The following is a 17,301-nucleotide window of genomic DNA, read 5'->3' on the forward strand; positions in this document are numbered from 1 at the left end:
GTTTCATCGTGCTGACCAAGGACAGACACAACTCATGGATGCTTTCATTACTTACAGATGCATCAGGAGAGGTCGACAAGTAGTTTAAACTAATGGATTAGATAAATTTAATTTTGGATATCTAATAGGTTTGGTTTTAATTCGGCATGCATTTTGCTCATTGTTCGTACAAATTCATTCATAGTTTTCACTTTTCTCAACCTTAAATCGTCTTGAATTTAATTCGATTTTTGTCCGGACAACACTCTTTTGTTCACTCGATCATATGTTGTAGTTGCCGACAGGATTTTTTTTTTAATAATGCTATTTTCGAAAGTAATTACAAAAATATACCACTTCCCAAACTATTTCCAAAAATAATGTTTTGGAAATACGACCTGTGAAGTGGCAATCGTCTCTTCACGAGACGACCAGCTAACGTGGCGCTTTGTAAGAGCACGGGTTCGAGTGGTAATATTATTTTATTAATAATAATTCAGAAAATAAAAAAAAATAATAATTAATAATAATAATATTTTTTTACGTTAATCCTTTATAATAATAATAATAATATTACTAAAACGAAAAAACTAAAATATCAGCATTCGAACCCGTGATCTTTATCTTACCAAATGGTCTGTTAGCCACTATACCACATTATACATTTTATTTTGAAACGTTGTGTTACATATATATAATAATTGTTTTGTTGTGATTCTCGTAAGAGACAATCAGTCGAGATTTTCGAAATCTCACCAAACATGTCGTCGTAGACCAAGCCTTATTTTTTTTAAAAAAAAAGAGACGACCAGCGTTTGCCACCTCACAGGTCGACCTGCTATTTCCAAAACATTATTTTTTAAAATAGTTTGGGAAGTTACATATTTTCGTAATTACTTTCGAAAATAGCATTATTAAAAAAAAAATTCAGTTGCCGCTGAAGCTAATCAGATTCGCAAACGCAGCCAGCAGCAAATTTCGAGAATTTATGAACAGCGCCAAACTTATATTTTCCTTTTCATTTGTACAGTGTCAATGTACACTAATCACAGAGTATAATTTGGAACAGAGAAATTTGGTACCATATTCAAATGCCTCAATATCTTCTCGGCTATCTGCTTCGTCTCGCCGTCTCCCTGATGGGAAGCAGTTACCAATATGGCGGGCAACGATCTGTCCTGTGATATGCTGGAAAGAGACTGTTCCCCACCTCTAAGCAAGAATCTCTCGATTAACGAGAATGATTTATGCCATAGAGTCTCTTGTCTGTGCATTCTCACCGCATTCAGAACATGCCTTATTGTGTCAAATTCGCTCAGTAGGCTCACACTTCTGTCCAAATCGACTTCGTCATCCACCAGTGTAGAGATGGCTGACAAAGCTGCTTCAACTACCTCTTCATTCTCATGGCCTAAACACGTCAATAGCCTTTCAATTGCCTTGGCATGGACTAAACAGAATGTGTTTTGTGAAGAGCAAGCCCCTTTATGAACTGGGCATACTCGTAAGTGGCTCTTCTTTGATGAACCAAGCGATAGAAGCTTGCGTAAGTGGAGGAATTTTCTGACCTTGTTTGTTTTGGTATCCAGGGGCTTAGATAAACTCATGGATGCTGATGATAGTTTCTCCAACCCAATGGCGGATAGCTTTTGAACTTCATCACTTGATGTTTGGGTGAGCAGGTTAGTAAATAATGATGTGAAATTGTGAAATTTTGCTAGAAACAACATTTGTGGCTCATAAAGTGTTGCTGTGAATCTGACGAGAATGCCCACTGAACCCTCTAGTAAAGCAGTTGCATACCCGCTCATTCTTGTTCCACTGCGTTGTATTTGATTGATCGTTTGCAGGATCTTGGGCACGATGTTCTTGTCTACTAGAGCAGTGTTGAGAGTTAGGCTCTGGTGGGGTAGTTTTGCCAAGAATGTTGCTGAAAGTGCTTGCTTCTCTGTGATTTGGTTTGTCCAGGTAATGCTCCTGATAAGGTTCTCCACTTGGCCACTGGTTTTGCAGAGTCTTTCTGCCATTGTGAATCCCATGTAAGGGGACAATGAGATAAGCAGTTTTATTGCTGCCACTTCAAGTTCCTCATCTGGACTACTGATGAACTCTATGAGTGTATCACATGCTTCAGTGTTTTTTACACCTGAAACAATGGTGTCGATTGGTTTTGGAGATTTTGTCAAGCATAATAATATTCTGACGAGGCTCAGGCTAAATTCATCTGGGGTTGAGTTCTCGAGCACGTCAATAATGTTGTAGACTACATACTCTGAACTCATAGTGGAGCCGTGACTATTAACTTGAAGTATCTCAGGATTGAGGTTGGACTCACATATATTTGCCAGTATTCGAGCTGCTTCTTTTTTTGGGTCATTAAGTTCATCACAGATGGTACGAGTGAACATCTCTTCAACCATGACTTGTACAGTGCCAGCTTTTGCCAGTATTTTACCATTTGGCTTGTGAGATGAAATCTGCAGTAGAGCTTTAAATGCTGCCTTTCTGATAAATGCATCTCCTTCGTGCACCATCTTGACAAGAGCTGGAGAGGCTGTCTCAGCTACATGCGCCATACAGTTATGTTCGATAACCATCTCCCCAAGATAGCTTGCCATTTCTATTCTCATCCACTCACTACCTGTATTTAAATTACTTAGTTGATATACGGTGGAAATTATCCATATTTACTTCAAGCTGAAATGCAACAATGGCAATATTAAGTTCTGAGGTTAAGTGTGATCATTGAATTAACAACCAATTTCTACGTTACCTGTTATGAACATCTAATGATTTTCAACACATATTCCTCCAGTTATTCTATTAATATTATTATTCAAATCATGTGAACTGTGAAGTATGCTTATGTTGTGATTTCGAGAATCTTACACTCACCTTCAGTAAGATACCTTAAGAGGGGTTCCAAGAGTCCATGTTCTGCCATAAGCTTGATATTAGTTGGAGATCTCTCTAAGTTTCTCAATGTTTCATCTGCCTTTCTGGAAGCAAATTCATCGGATCGGTTGTACTTCATGGTGATCAGCATTGGAATCGCTCCAGTTACTGAACCGATTTGATCAGACAATGACTGTGATCTTGAAAGCTCAAGCACCAGAAGCAACGATGTGTTCCGTATGAACTGGTGACTACTTGATAGTAGTTTGATCATTCTCAACATATCCAATTGGTTATAGATCATTTTCTGCATAATAAGAAATAGTAAATGAGATGTCTACACTTCTGCATTTCTGATTGTTTTATTTTATTTTATTTTATTTTGATTTGCAAGAGCTGAAGTTTTATATTATAACTCCCTAATTAATTGGGTTATCTTTACCTTTAGGTATACATGAATGTAGAGAGCAGAAACCAGAACTTGTGGTGTTCATTTTATTAAATTTAAACTCTACCCTACCGAGCACAAGCCAGTAACTGATTACTAATAAAGGTACCAGTAGCTGATCTGATCACCATATAGATGTGGTAGAGCTGATTCCAAAAACTGATTTAGCTAATGGTATCAAACTGGCAAGAAAAATGTGGCATATTATGTTGTAGAACTAGGGAGAGGGGAACTTATTTCATTCCATTTTTAATCAGTGATAGATGTGGTTTTACACCATGAAACATATGAAGAAAGACTCTGCTGTATAGTTTCTAATCAAGAGATTTGCCTAATGGATTTCAGCAGTGTTATTTACTTCTAAGGGGTAATATTTTGAGAACATACCGTTCAAAGTAGCCTATATAGTTCTAATCTATCATATTTAGTCGTAGAAGTTGGATGTTCATTATGATAGTTTAAAAGATAGGCAATGACCATTGAAAACCCATGGCTGTTACGAGGTTAAGGATTTATCTAGCAAGGAAGCAGAGAGAAAGAATTATTATTATTACCATTATTAGACTAGAGGATTGAAGAGAGGTAGAACTTTAGGCTTTTTTTTTCTCTTTCCTTTTTTTTTTCTTAGGAAATAAAATTTAGGTTCTTTTCTTCTTTTTTCCATTTTTTGGTCAACGATAGCTGAATCGTGATTGTTTTAGATGACCACTAACCACCAGATCATACAAGTATCAATTTTATTTTTTTGCTCCTATAGTTTTGACCTTTCAGTGGATCCTAAGTCTCTAGCATGTTTGCAGGTCTGATGTTTATCTTTCTCTTGATTTCAGTTCATTCATCTAAAAATGGAAGTACTTGAAAGGATGGACCTTTAGAATAAATTGTAAAAGCTGTTTCTTTCTCTGTTCTTTAATTATTTATTTCTTTTCATTCTTCCTTTTTCTTTTATTTAATTTTGGGGAGCGGGGGAGGAACTGTAGAGACATGATACAATCAATTTTGTATAATAATAAGACAACTAGAGTGAGTTAAAACCTTCTTATCTTCATCGATTTCTGCCATTTGTTGCAATAGCTCCAGAACTCCATATCTAACATCTCTGTCTTTGTACTCCAGAAACTTAACGAGTAAAGGTAACATATCAAAATTGAAGATCCGTTCTACGTTGCACTGCTTCCCTTTGCAGATGCTCAACAGGTCTTCGATTGCCTCGAGCACCATTTCATCTGAACTGGCCAAAGACAGAGCGGCTCGGGCGACTTTGATTCTTGCTATCTCATTGCGCTCCTTCCATTTGTCTATTGTAGACTTCAGAGCTCTGTTGGAATTAAAGGCTTTAGACACCAGCTTTTGCCCTGTGACCGGGCAGAAAATTTCCTCAGATTCTTCATACTCTTCAAACCAATCAACAATTGCTTGTCTTTCATATGTTGCTCCTGTTTCTAGGCTTACTGGATCATCCATAATATCCTTTGTCAATGGACAGAAGAAGGTCTCAAAGAGTGGCTCTATGTAGTGAGCCATTGAGGGTAGTTTTGTCAAGGATTCTGTAACATTTCTATACTTCATTTGGCTTCTTCTTTTTGTATTTGTAACGGCTTCACTCGACTCCGAAGCAATTGGGAAATGTGTATCCTTCGTGTCCCAATCCATGTCAACGGGGTATAGATCTTTTTCTATAACTTCTGGTTCTTTTTCTGATTGTTCCTCCAAAGAAGTTTGTATCTCTTCCTCGTTGGTTATGGCTTGAGCTTGGAAAACTTTAGTGGACATATTCTGCATCTCATCTGAAAGGGACTGAACTGCCATTTTCACATAATTCTGATCCTCGTATGTATAGATGCTGGTCTTGCTCAAGCATTCGCCCATTTGTTTTATCACCTCTTCTAGCAGACCTATGATGCTAATTGGTTTGGGATCTGAGGTTAGTTGAATTCCTGTTAGGAACTTTTCCACAAGATCCTTGGCAATATTGATGCTATTGTCTAGAGATCGGAAGATTTCATCAAGATTTATTGGGTCTATTGCTTGTAGCTCCATAATGGCTAAAGACGCTCGATAAAAGTAGCTTCCAATCTCAATAAACTTTTCATGTTCTTCTTCACTGCACCCTATAGAACCTATGATTTCTGAGATGGAAGCTAAGATGGGTTCAGCCAAAGTCATTATTGGCTTTTTCATTGCAGTGGAAATAAATTGAGATGCTCCTCTCTCACCTCATGGCGGCCATGTGGTTACCACAGTTACCCTTTGAAGAATACACATTTCCTACCATATGCCACTGCTTGCTGGCTTTGATGCTCTATCAGTACAGCTCAAAGGAACCTGCAATCTTCTTCAAATTATAATGATACAAAACTTTGGGGATCACACAATCATATGCCAAATGGACAGGTATAAACCTAGGAAAGGTGCTACTCGAGGTAAGAACTTTTTTTTTAACTGTTCTTTGTTTCAAATTCTTTGCATATACTGAAAGACATTCACAGTTCTCTCGAACACTTCTGGTTTAAAGAAAGAAACACCCAATTACTATTATGACAAAAGTAGCTGTAGAAAAGCAGATGAGATCAGATATTTTGTAATTGGCAGTGAGTACAAAGTTTGAGATACCATGATTCAAGCTTGAAGCTGCTGCCTGTGATATGATCCCAAACCCCTATAGATCCTTATTAACTGGCTTCTACTTGCTGAATAATTATTATCGTCAACTAGCTCGCTGATACTTTATTGAATCAAATCCCCAATTGGCCCTTATATTGCCTTTCATAGAACATTTTTTTATGTGAAGCATAGTATCAATATATTTCCTTCTTTACATAAATGATTTTTTTATGTTGTTGAAGGTTGAAAAACTGACAGGGAAGACTGGGTCAGAATCCAGTGGGAGATTGGATGGACCAAATTGAGATTTTTAACGTTTCTTTATAAGAAATATCACATAACAGAGAAAATGACGTTTTAGATTAGTTGGTACCATTGATTTAATATTTCTCTCGACTCCCATGATCTTTGTTTTCCTATTCGCAGATTGTGTGCGGTTATTTGTTCGTAAATCAGTGGCTTAAAATGGTCGTTTCTCAGAACAAGGTTGATTTCATCTATGATTAATGAATTCCAAACCTTGAAGTCATGCCATCTCTACGATTTCACAACATAGATTCTTATCAACAGCAAGCTCTTCAGCCTTCAACGTGCTTCAAGATTCAATTGAACGCAGGATATTGTAAACTAAATAATGGAAATTCAACCATCTAGATGAGCCACAAATCTTGGTCAATCTGTTGATCAGAAATATAGATGAGAAAAATATTTGCCTCACACTAGCTATACATACACGTGATTCTACTTATATATATTTATTTATTTATTTATTATTATTATTATTTTTTTCCTAAAAGGTCTAGGTTTATTTCATCTATGATTAATAACCTCCTTGAACAGTTTTCTACTTTATTCTGGTTATCAAATAGGACCAATTCACATTAATTAGATGGGTCTAGTTTTCTAATCTGTTCTGATCCAGATATGAAGAAATTCCTTCGCAGCTTTCTTTTGAAATTTTGGCTCATGGTTATATTTAAATATTTAGTAAATTCAAAGGAGCAACTTTTTCATTTGATAGCTTTTAGGTAGAGATTTGATGTATTCCAAAAGTAATTCAAGACCTTCTCTAGCAAGCTTCTTACATTATTGGAGCTTCTTGGACCAAGTTCTTGCTATGCAATCTGAAAAGGACTAAAATCAAATTAGCAGGTACGTCACATGCCTAAAACTTGAGATAAATGTGCCAAAGTTGGTGTGGAACATTCCATATTTTTAACCCAACAAAAGTAGGTACTTTCCTTCTTCCTTGAAATAGTGAATGAATCAATATTTTAAAACAAAAAGAGAAAAAAGAGACCCCATCAGCACTACTTTCCTTGACGAACTTTACACAAATAATATGTAACAAATATAAATTATGACTACAGTGAAAAACTCCATGGCAACGCTCCAGCTGATCTTTGGGAATTGTCAGTGAGGTTCCAGTAATGTGAAACCATGGAGGATGTCTAAGGATCTCTCCTCTTCAAGTTAACAAGCTTACCCCGAGGCCTCCATTTTCTGAAGCTCTGATTGGTTGCAGTATATCTTGAACTTAAAGTCTGCGTCAGAACACCAAGAAAGTAGAAACTCTGGAGCTCCAAGATGCAGCATTTTCTTTATTTTCTCAAGTCAGTTGAATATGTGAATGGCAGATGAACTTCCAAGTTCCAAGATGTATATAGAGTCGATGGTTGAAATATATGTACAAGTAGCTGGACAGCACTGACCTTGACCAGCTTGACCCAAGGTCAGGCTTAATCTCCTCCAAGAAGCAAATTTCACTTACCTCCATAGTCTGGTTTCCATGATTTGAAGATTGCTACTGTTGTCTAGGACTGATGTCATCCACAGACGAGTAGAACACATGAGAAAGAGCTTCCAACTTAGGCGTCTAGGTTGCATTAATTGAAGAAATAGGAAGATTGCAGGACATCTTTGAGATCGAAGTCTCCCCGGTCTGGTAAGGGGGGAAACTTTAAAGTGGGGAAGGACTTCTGGAAGTTTTCCAGTAGCTGCAGAAATGAAAATCATTGAGTTTACAAGGAAAGAAATTGCAACCGCATAGAAAAAGATACTTGAAACATAGGATGATGAGTTGAGTTCAAGGATGCCATAGACTTTAACAGTTCACATAAATATGATCAAAAGTAGAGAACTGGATGTTCTCCATTTTTCATTGACTCGTTACAATGTGAAGCATGTCATGTGTGAAAAATTGGGCCATTGGTTTTCCTAACTAGTCTATCTATACATAAATAATTGAAGTTCTAAACCTCCTCCTGCAGATATGTTCGTATTAATTAAAAGGGCATTACCCTTTAACATATCTAATGGGATTAAATTACCCAAAAACAGCTTAGACTAGTTTTATAAATGATTGTCTAAGAGCAATAGAACCCTAAGTAGTCAGGACTGCCAGTTCTTTTTGTATAAAGGATTCGTCTCTCATAATAGATAGCTGATGAAATATGGGATCCCTCTCTCCATTTTTTCTTCTTTATTTTATTATTATGTATTATTATTATTTTTTGGGAATGTATGTTAGTAAATAATGTATGGGGAGAGATACTTACATTCTCCAGAATAGGGGCCTCATATAGCTCAACAAACTTCTCCCTCAGTATCCTGTTCATTTCATCAACATCACATGCATGGGTCCAATATGAATCATGGACTCCTGTAATTTAACATTGCAAGAAGAGAGATTAGCACGATTGAACACTTTTAATTCACATCTTTCGCTGAACTAAAGGACCCAATGAAGAAAGAAAAAGAAAAACAAAGTGAACCTGCAAAGTTTAAGCCTGCCCTCTTGCAGGCAACAGCAGTCATCATCATATGAGAACCATCGAGGGAGTGTACAAAATTTGGAGGAAACGCTGTTCTCTGCCGCTTAACCATGACCTGCAGTAAATAATAGGTATCAATCACTAGAAAATACATCCATGTGATCTATGAATTGCACTACTGCATACAGTGACCCTTCCCAAGAGAGTTAACTACCTGGTCAGTTTCTCGTTGTAGTGTCAACACTTGCAAGGAAGTCTTGATCTGCAACAAGTCGAGTATAGCTTCAGTTAAATACAGAAACAACAATACGATTGTCTAAAATTGTTGCTATAGAAGTCAAAAAAAAAAATTGGTAGCTTAAATTTATTAGAACTTTACAAGATGCCTTCCTAGTTGCCGGTAAGGTTGCACCACTGGTAGTCCAAGTGGAGTGGTCCATCGAACTGGCTGATTCTCTGATGCTATTACCTGTTGAAAATTAGATGCGAGGATGTTCATAGGAAAGCTACACACTAACTTGATTGGTAACTAGGCAGAAGGACAATTACCGAAAGGCACATGCAATGTTGCAAGAACCAGTCCACTCTCCAAGATGATATAAAATCATGTTATTTTGAGTATCAAATGCCAAGAAGAGGGAGGATGATTCAAAAAATTGAACAAATATGGTAGGACATCGTAGTCCTTGGAGTTGTATTTCAAAATTAATACCCACGTTCGAAGAAAATATTAAGCTCAAGTGGGTGTGCGTTCAAGGATGAGGTTCTAGAAGAGCATGTGGCTGGTGGACCAGCCTTTGATGTTGACATTTCCCAATCTCTATGCTGCAGCTGAACTAAGGTGTCAAAAGTAGGGAGATGTGTGTGGGAAATTAAAATGAAATTGTGAAAAGACTTGACTCGAAGAAATTAATCAAATTTGGAAGCTAGGACTTGTAAGATTTATTGGGTGCGCTGAAGGATGTGGTAAGGGTGGCAGATTTTACATGTTGGAAGCTTTGCATCGGGTAGTTTTGTTCCAAGTTTCTGTTTCTGAAGCTGGTAGGATCTGAGAAAGTTCTTGACAGGAAGGAAACCCCCCTTCCAGTTCACTTATTCTAGGTGGGAATCCCAAGAGCATAAGTAACGTAAATAGGTGATGCAAGGTGTGAGTTAGTTAAGGATTTGTAAGTCCCCGTGTAGAATTTCTAAGATTGTTGATAAACTAACGAAGAACAACCTCATTCAAAATTTCGAATGTTATTTGGTCATGGTCTGGAAGGGAAAGCGAAAACAATTTGGACAAATCATGAATGTTATTAAAACTAGTTAGGTATATAATGACTAGGACAGAAACTGAGGACAAAGTACAAACAGAACTTACAAGAGGCAGGAAGACTAGTGGACAATCCCAACTTCGAGTTGGTGAGACTAAATATTTTCAAACCAAACATAATAACAATGATCACTAAATGAGGGATCGCACCTTCGCACATTCACCAAGCCAGTTCATGATACTTCTTGCTGCTTCAAACATTTCCCCTAAGGCAGTCAGGGTAGTCTGCACGAGCAGTTTTCAAATCAGAAAAAAGTTCACTAAAAAGCATTTCTGGAATTAGAAGAGAAGTTCAGCAAAAAAGAAGCAACAAACTGTTTAAGTCGTTATATTTTTTCTCACAAGCACGTTGCAGTATATTGACTCACTTTAGCTGCATAGCAAGAAGCGGCAAATAATTTTGAATCATCAGAAATGGATGATCGTTCTTTCAACCTTCTTTTAATCTGCTCCCGTGCGCCCACATAAGTGACACCATAGACTGATGTCATGACTGTTTGTTTCACCAGTTTACGATCCACCTGATTGCAGTCACAGATATGAATCCATTATAGGAGAAGCATAAGACAAGCAGCTCTTCGAAACAGATCTAAGAAAATTCTTCTCCTTGAACCAGTAGTAATCAGACCTGATTGATTAAAAGTCTAGCGTGCAATGCATTTGGATTAGTTGCAGGATCTTTTTCTGCATCACTTCGCATTATGTCAAGAACTCTGCACCAAGAAATTATATAAATAAACAAAGAAACTAGATTCCCTCAGGAAGCCAACAACATGCTTTGAAACACAAAGTCATTTTGCTAGCATTTTTACAAAGAAAAGCATCAAGGAGAACAGCCTAAATTGGTGATTTTGCTTTGATATAGTTGGTCAACGTCAACCAAAGTTCAAGAAGTAAAATGCACAGAACACACAGCACGGTCCTTTTGATTTTATCTCAAATACCACTTGTATTGTGCATACTTTCATTTCGTATAGTTTGTGGAAAGCATGATTAGTTCCTTTATAAAAATGATTTAGCAATACCGGGCAATAACCAGTGGTGATATAACTATGAAGTCTTTTTTGCAACTTCCGCCTTCTGATACAAAGAAAATAAGTGGACCAATTGTGCTTTCCTAACTTCTACTTTTCTTTGCATCAATGGGTTACAGATAATTTATTTGTCATCTTGTCTCATGATCCTCGTATTTGCTCATGGTTTGGTCTCATGTGACTAGACAATGGTACTTGGAAGTTTCAAACCAGGATTTAAAATTTTCCAGCTTATTTGGAAGAACAGGCTTTTTCCAAAGTTATTAGACTCTAATAACTACAATAAACCAAGCCAAAGGGTTGGTAACAATTCGGGATTTAAAAGAAGCACACATTTCATACGTAACTCTACAGAATCAGGACTCAACTTCCACTCATCAGAAACATCAAGGACAACTAAAATAATCCTCCAATACAATCAAACATGTAGCAAGAGATGCAGCAACCTGGAAGCAATTCCCGAGTACACATCGGCAGGCTTGTCTCCTGCTACAAGGTTAACTGCTGCTGCTCCCAACTGAAGAAAAATGACACGGTATTAAAGGCATATAGGGAAACATTGAACTTGCCACCTCGCACGGAACTTTTCTTTATTGTGAAAATTGACGAATTTCACAAAATACATAATAATAAAAGAAAGATTTCCACTATTTGAAATAAACTGCCATTAAAAATTAAAAAAAAAAACAATAAACAGCCAAGTAAGAATGGAAGTAGCTTCACTTCTAAGCAGACTGTGTATCTTAATCTTATCTAGCTACCAAGGTGAAAGTTGATTACCTTGTCCCTCCCAAGAGCTGCATAGTGTTGCAAGCCATTGCAGGAACCATCCTGCCAAATTATAGAGAAATCAATAAGGATGAACAATAACAAATACTGCAGAATAGCTGTGAGGTTATGATTTGAAAAATGAGAGAGTTGCAGAGATTATTACAAGAAACGAACAGTAAATACGTAAATAGCTAGGGATGGAAGATCAAAAATAATGAAAGTAATACCTGGTGTACGGGCATATGGGAAATAGTCGTTTCTGGCGAGGGACTTCTTAATGCTTCTGAGAGATTAATACACACTGCCAAGCATTGAAAAGGATCCTCTGCACCCAACCACCAGCGATTTCCTTCAAGAGGCCTGTCTGCGGAATCAAAAATCTCCTCTAAATGGTTCTCGGTAAATGATACTCGATCCTTGTAAGATAACTTGTCCACACCACCGGCATACAGATTTGCCAAATGTATCTTCAACCAGTATAAGCCTGACTCTCCAAGAGGCCGACCCTCCGCAAATTCTAGAACTCCTCGACACAGATCAGAACCAAGATGATTCAAATATGGATGCATGGGGTATGCCCGGCCTCGAAAATCTAGGTTGTGAGGGTAGTAAAAGCCATCCTCCTCTTTCATTTTCCTGGCCACCTGCCCACGAAAAAAAAGTAAATTGAAATGTGTTTGAAAGAGGATTCAAATTAAGTTGTATTCATCTAATGGGTTCTTACTGCAAGCTTAAGCTCTATGTCACACCGCTGTGAATGCCTCTCACTGTTCTCCTTTTTCGCAGCCTTGACTTTCCACTTCCATTTTCGGATTTCTGCTTCATCATCCACATTTGGCTCCTCTGGCAGAGGAACCTGTACAAATTGAACTTCAAGTTACAAAAAAATATATCAATTTTATAAGTGAAAAGAAACATGCAAATAGGCACAAATAGTAGTCTGCCTCAGTGACCCACATCTTCACGGTCAACCAAGTCGGCAAGACGACCACCACTAGCCCATATCCTGTCAATCACGCTAAGAACTCTTTTGTTCACCCTCCATTTGGTTCTTCCAAGTGTATCAAGAGCCTAAATGCAACCATGATTGTACAAGTCAAACAAACAACAAGTAGAACTGTTACAATCTAATCAAGTGCTAATATTTATCGAAATGGGAAACAAGCACTTTCATTGAAGATAGGAGATATAATAAAGGTCAAATAATAAATCCAACCATAGAATATAATCAACCAATAGAAAAGCCTAAAAAAAAGCCAGGAGCCTAATTATTTACACGACCATCCATAAAGGAAACTATGAATGTGAGACCCTAAAAGTATGAGTAAAACTCCTCTTTCTTAACAATTTAAAAATTTGAAAACCACCATGGTTGGTCTAGTACTCAAAGAGATATTGTTTTTTATTCAAGTTTTTTGAGGCTACCAACTTAGGACATGATCTCTTCAAGTCATAAAAAGTTGTAGGAGTAGACAATTGTCACATAAAATTACCAAGTGGCATAGAAGCTAATCGAAAACACCTATAGTTATCAATATAGAAAAGGCTTCACGAAATGAGGAATAGTCCTAATTTTTTTGTAACTAGAGTTCAGAAAGAAACAGTAAAATGACTTCTTTTCCAAGGGTCAAATATTCCTGCTGAAGATGTGCCTATTGCTTTCTACACTTCGACTTCACAAAAGAATATTGACTTTAACTGTAAAATGGGTTACATCTCACAAGCTCCTTCTAAGGTAGTATCACAACTTAAAAAGAAAAAGTCCAAGAAACACAAAGTTGCCAAAGAAAAACCTTATTCCATAAAGAGGAAGTAACAGAGTGCTCCAAGAGATACTAACTTTCCAACTTGGTATATGGAAAAGGGGGAGGAAGAAGTAAGGAAAATCAAAGGTATGTATAGAAAAACGTTCAACTGTGATAATGGAGACCAGAAATCTGAAACCTCAAAAACAGGCTCTAGTTGCTTCTTTGGAGCCCTTTTAACTGCTTCACGTTGCTGCTTAGCTCCATGTATTCGCATAACATAGGATGGTAAGAATAAGTATGCTCCTTTATCATACCTACCGAGAATAGCAAATATCAAATATGAAACAGAACAAGCGCACAATACTAAAATCAAACTGATGCTTCGAAGAAAACAAGTCTTAAATCTATATCCTCTCCAACAAATGGCATATTTTTACGTGGAACCAAGTTGTAGAATCTCTAAACATTCATGAAAAATATTAGAAATTATCCAAATAACTTCAGAATATAAAATGGCCTACCCTGTCCAATTAAGAGGAGGCACCAGCATAGGCAGATATGGAATGACCGTGTGTCTAGCCTGAGACAAAACTGAGGACAATCACTAATCCAAGATAGAAAAGGAGAAATTTTGAGGAGGCATGCAGAACTACAGAGTAGAAAAATCATACAACCATAATAATGTATAAATAATATTTACAGGAAAAGAAAAAAAAAAAACCAAACTTCCATCAATTATGGAACAGCCCACAATATATGATTCTACATACAGTTTTCTCCAGGCCTCTACGAACTAGTGGGTCACATTCAATAACACCATATCTCCTGCTAGTCTTCCTATAGGAAAAAAAAAGACCAAATAATAATAATTAATAGTAGTAGGACTAATAGAGTTCAGACATGGAAATAACATGCACAAAAAGAGAATTGAGAGAAATATGTTAACTAAATCGAGAAGCAGAGTGCAAGGTTTATTTACTGTGCTTCTCTTGTTATAGTTTTAAGAGTATGGACAAATGCAGGGCGAATATCAGGCGGACCATTGCCTAACTGATCAATTGGGGGTTGAATATAAGCTGTTTCCATCAATAACTGCATTAAACGGCAACCAACCTGGAAGGTAATAGAAACTAGAATTAAACAATTTTTAGTTGTTAATATGCATACATGGGATCTACGTAACTAGCAGCAAGTAGACAACAACATTTGGACAAAAAATTTAAAACAAAAACCTTCACATGAGCATCCTGACCCCAAGGCTTTAAATCGTCCTGCTCCTTGACTATCATCCTCACTTGCTGCAACTTCTGTTTTTTCATCAGTTTGGTGACTTTTTTCCTCAATTTGTCTTGTTCTTTAGCCAGTTTCTCCTGTTCTTCGGCCACAGGATCAGCTTCTGCTTCAGTATTTTTTTCATTTACGTTCTTCTTCTTTGTCTTCTCAAAGAATTTGTGTATCCTGACCTGTTTCGTAGCAAGGAAAATCGTCCAAATAAATGTTTCACATATTATCTTACATATCTGTATGCAAGAAAGAAAAACTGACACAAAAAAGGTAAGAAAACTAGCTGAACAATGGACAACTCTGGGCACCAGGTGAAAGGGGGGGAGACATGCAGACTATTCATACTATACATTGCGATGAATCACTCCCCGCCCCCCAAACGAATCCCAGTTATGCAGCTTAAGCGATTACAGAGTTTTAGCTGAGAAAATAAAAGAAAGATACGAAAAGCAAGGGCCGCAAGAGAAGCATTCGATTAAGCCTTTTTTTTAACCAGAATTGGCGGGTAACAAAATATTGAAAAGAAACCCATCATTTCACTCTGATCTCTGACGAACTTATAATCAACTGAAAATGACAAATAAATACGAAATTGTAGACAATAAAACTAAGAACTTTAAACCAACCAACCAACCTCGTGTTCAATTGCTTCTCCTATCTGACAAGCAGCTTGGACTACCCTGACACTACCATTTCCTCCGCTGTTAGTCATCAACAACCCCATTAACTTATGCATCGTAATCACTGCCATCATATCTGCCGGTATAAGATCAAAATAAGGAGCATGAGACACTCTATTCTTCTTATCCTTGCAATACTCTTGGTCCGCAGCAATTGCATCACGCAATGGTTCAAACCAACCAAGGAATAAAGACTTCACGTAAGGTAAATTGGGCGCCAGCTTCTGTTCGCACATATCCGTTAAAAGTTCTTGGTACTCTCTGGCAGCCTCTTCCCATGCCTCTGTCTCCATCTTTACCTGTCTCTTCCGCAGCATATTGTACTTACTCACTCCCATTCCATCGACCATTCTCTTAGGCTGCTTAAAGTGATGCTCCAGCTTTTCTTGTTTTGTTAGCTCCTCCATCAATTCCTGAATTTCTTCGGAGCCCGATAAGTCCTCCTCGGATATGGTCGCCTCGGCGGCAGTTGCGTAGCCTTTGGCATGGTTTAAAACCCCATGAAAAAGAAGGGGTTCGCTTGAATGTGGATTGTCGGGATGGAGAAAGCCAATTCTACGAAAGCCTGCCAATTGGCGACAAGTGTTCAAGCCTCTGTGCGTCCTGGAAGATCTAATTTGCTCGAGAAAGATATGGTCTTCAATAACTTTTCTGAAGCGAGAAGAAGACGGCTGGGAGAATAATATATCCTTCCTTGAAGCAGCTCTTTTGACAATGTTTCTCCACATTCTTTGGTACCAGGGATTCCCAATTCCTTAAACAACAAGTTCAAAGAATCCAAAATGCAGCTGATGGAGATGGAGAAGGTGAAAATATGATAGTCGACATATGTAGTTTCTTCAGGCAGTGAGAAACATAGCACAGAAGCGTGAAGATGAAGAATTCAAAAACAGGATGGGGGGAGGGAGCGGAGGTAGAGATCTCAACGCAGTGGGAAGGTGAAGAAGAGAACCAGAGTGGCCGCCATTAAACCCTCCTTAAACCTATGTTTTCTTCAACAATTCCTTCACCAGTTGTACGAGCGGGTCATAACTCGACCCGTTTCGTGCCCGCACTAAACTAGCCCACTTGTGCTCATATTGGATCTAATGGGCTTGCCCGTTTGAACCACGTCTTCGGACTAAGGAAACTTTGGCCCAAATTTCAAAAGGTAGCACTACAATTTTATCATTCAACATTCATATATCAAATGATGTTTAATCTTTTATATAATTCTTAATTTTACCTTTAATCTTTTAAAATGTTTAGTTCATTGACATATAAATTTATGCAGAGATTTTATTGACGGTGAGTCGAATTTTAAAGATCAACAAATTAGATTTTTATTGATGGTGAGTCGAACTTTAAAGATGAACAAATTAGATTGAATCAAATTCATATTGATTCAATGTACATATCAAATATATTCCAAATACATAGAAATGACATGTCTATGTCAGCCTCATCATCGGGCCCGAGGTCTAAAGGTCGGTCCAGGCCCAGTCCAAGTCCGATCCAAGGTCAACGTTTGACCGGCCCGGCCCAATCCAATCCTTCTATTAATTGGATTAGATATGGATATTCATTTTTTAATTTGGGCCGGCCCAAGCCGTATTTGGATTGGCCTGTAGGGTCGACCTAAAAGCCCGATCCAATATTTATTAATATTTATATTATATAATATTAATATATTTATTTATTATAAAAAATAAATTAGATATGGTAGGCTAACATGTAGGAAGTAGGATTTTTGTTTCTCCCTCTTAAATAAGTAATATATTACGAAGAGA

At 37.4% G+C, this 17,301-nt stretch overlaps 2 protein-coding genes and 1 long non-coding RNA gene across 3 annotated transcripts; 1 reads left to right on the forward strand and 2 right to left on the reverse strand.

Moving 5' to 3' along the window:
• Positions 1 to 964: 964 nt before the first annotated feature.
• Positions 965 to 5,503, reverse strand: LOC111017601 (Armadillo/beta-catenin-like repeat family protein). The gene is made up of 3 exons (XM_022293418.2): positions 4,358 to 5,503; positions 2,875 to 3,181; positions 965 to 2,620 (listed from the first exon to the last, which is right to left on the reverse strand). Exons 1-3 carry the CDS (start codon positions 5,501 to 5,503, stop codon positions 1,026 to 1,028), a joined length of 3,048 nt encoding a protein of 1,015 aa, XP_022149110.2. The 3' UTR covers positions 965 to 1,025.
• Positions 5,504 to 5,605: 102 nt separating this feature from the next.
• LOC148209311 (uncharacterized) lies at positions 5,606 to 6,708 on the forward strand. Its single transcript, XR_015787314.1, has 2 exons — positions 5,606 to 5,745; positions 6,353 to 6,708. It is a non-coding gene; the product is annotated as an uncharacterized LOC148209311 (long non-coding RNA).
• A 402-nt stretch (positions 6,709 to 7,110) lies between these two features.
• On the reverse strand, positions 7,111 to 16,521 carry MGP3 (male gametophyte defective 3). The gene is made up of 19 exons (XM_022293329.2): positions 15,487 to 16,521; positions 14,801 to 15,031; positions 14,548 to 14,681; positions 14,339 to 14,405; positions 14,090 to 14,148; positions 13,765 to 13,882; positions 12,778 to 12,891; positions 12,545 to 12,676; positions 12,048 to 12,464; positions 11,830 to 11,880; positions 11,496 to 11,566; positions 10,644 to 10,728; positions 10,384 to 10,536; positions 10,166 to 10,240; positions 9,080 to 9,169; positions 8,915 to 8,962; positions 8,701 to 8,815; positions 8,485 to 8,588; positions 7,111 to 7,923 (listed from the first exon to the last, which is right to left on the reverse strand). Exons 1-19 carry the CDS (start codon positions 16,258 to 16,260, stop codon positions 7,813 to 7,815), a joined length of 2,949 nt encoding a protein of 982 aa, XP_022149021.1. The 5' UTR covers positions 16,261 to 16,521; the 3' UTR covers positions 7,111 to 7,812.
• Between the last annotated feature and the right edge of the window lie 780 nt (positions 16,522 to 17,301).

The sequence above is a fragment of the Momordica charantia genome (genome assembly GCF_013281855.1).
Source record: "Momordica charantia cultivar OHB3-1 chromosome 9 unlocalized genomic scaffold, Mcharantia_2.0 BLBB01000009.1, whole genome shotgun sequence".
Taxonomy (NCBI): Eukaryota; Viridiplantae; Streptophyta; class Magnoliopsida; order Cucurbitales; family Cucurbitaceae; genus Momordica; species Momordica charantia.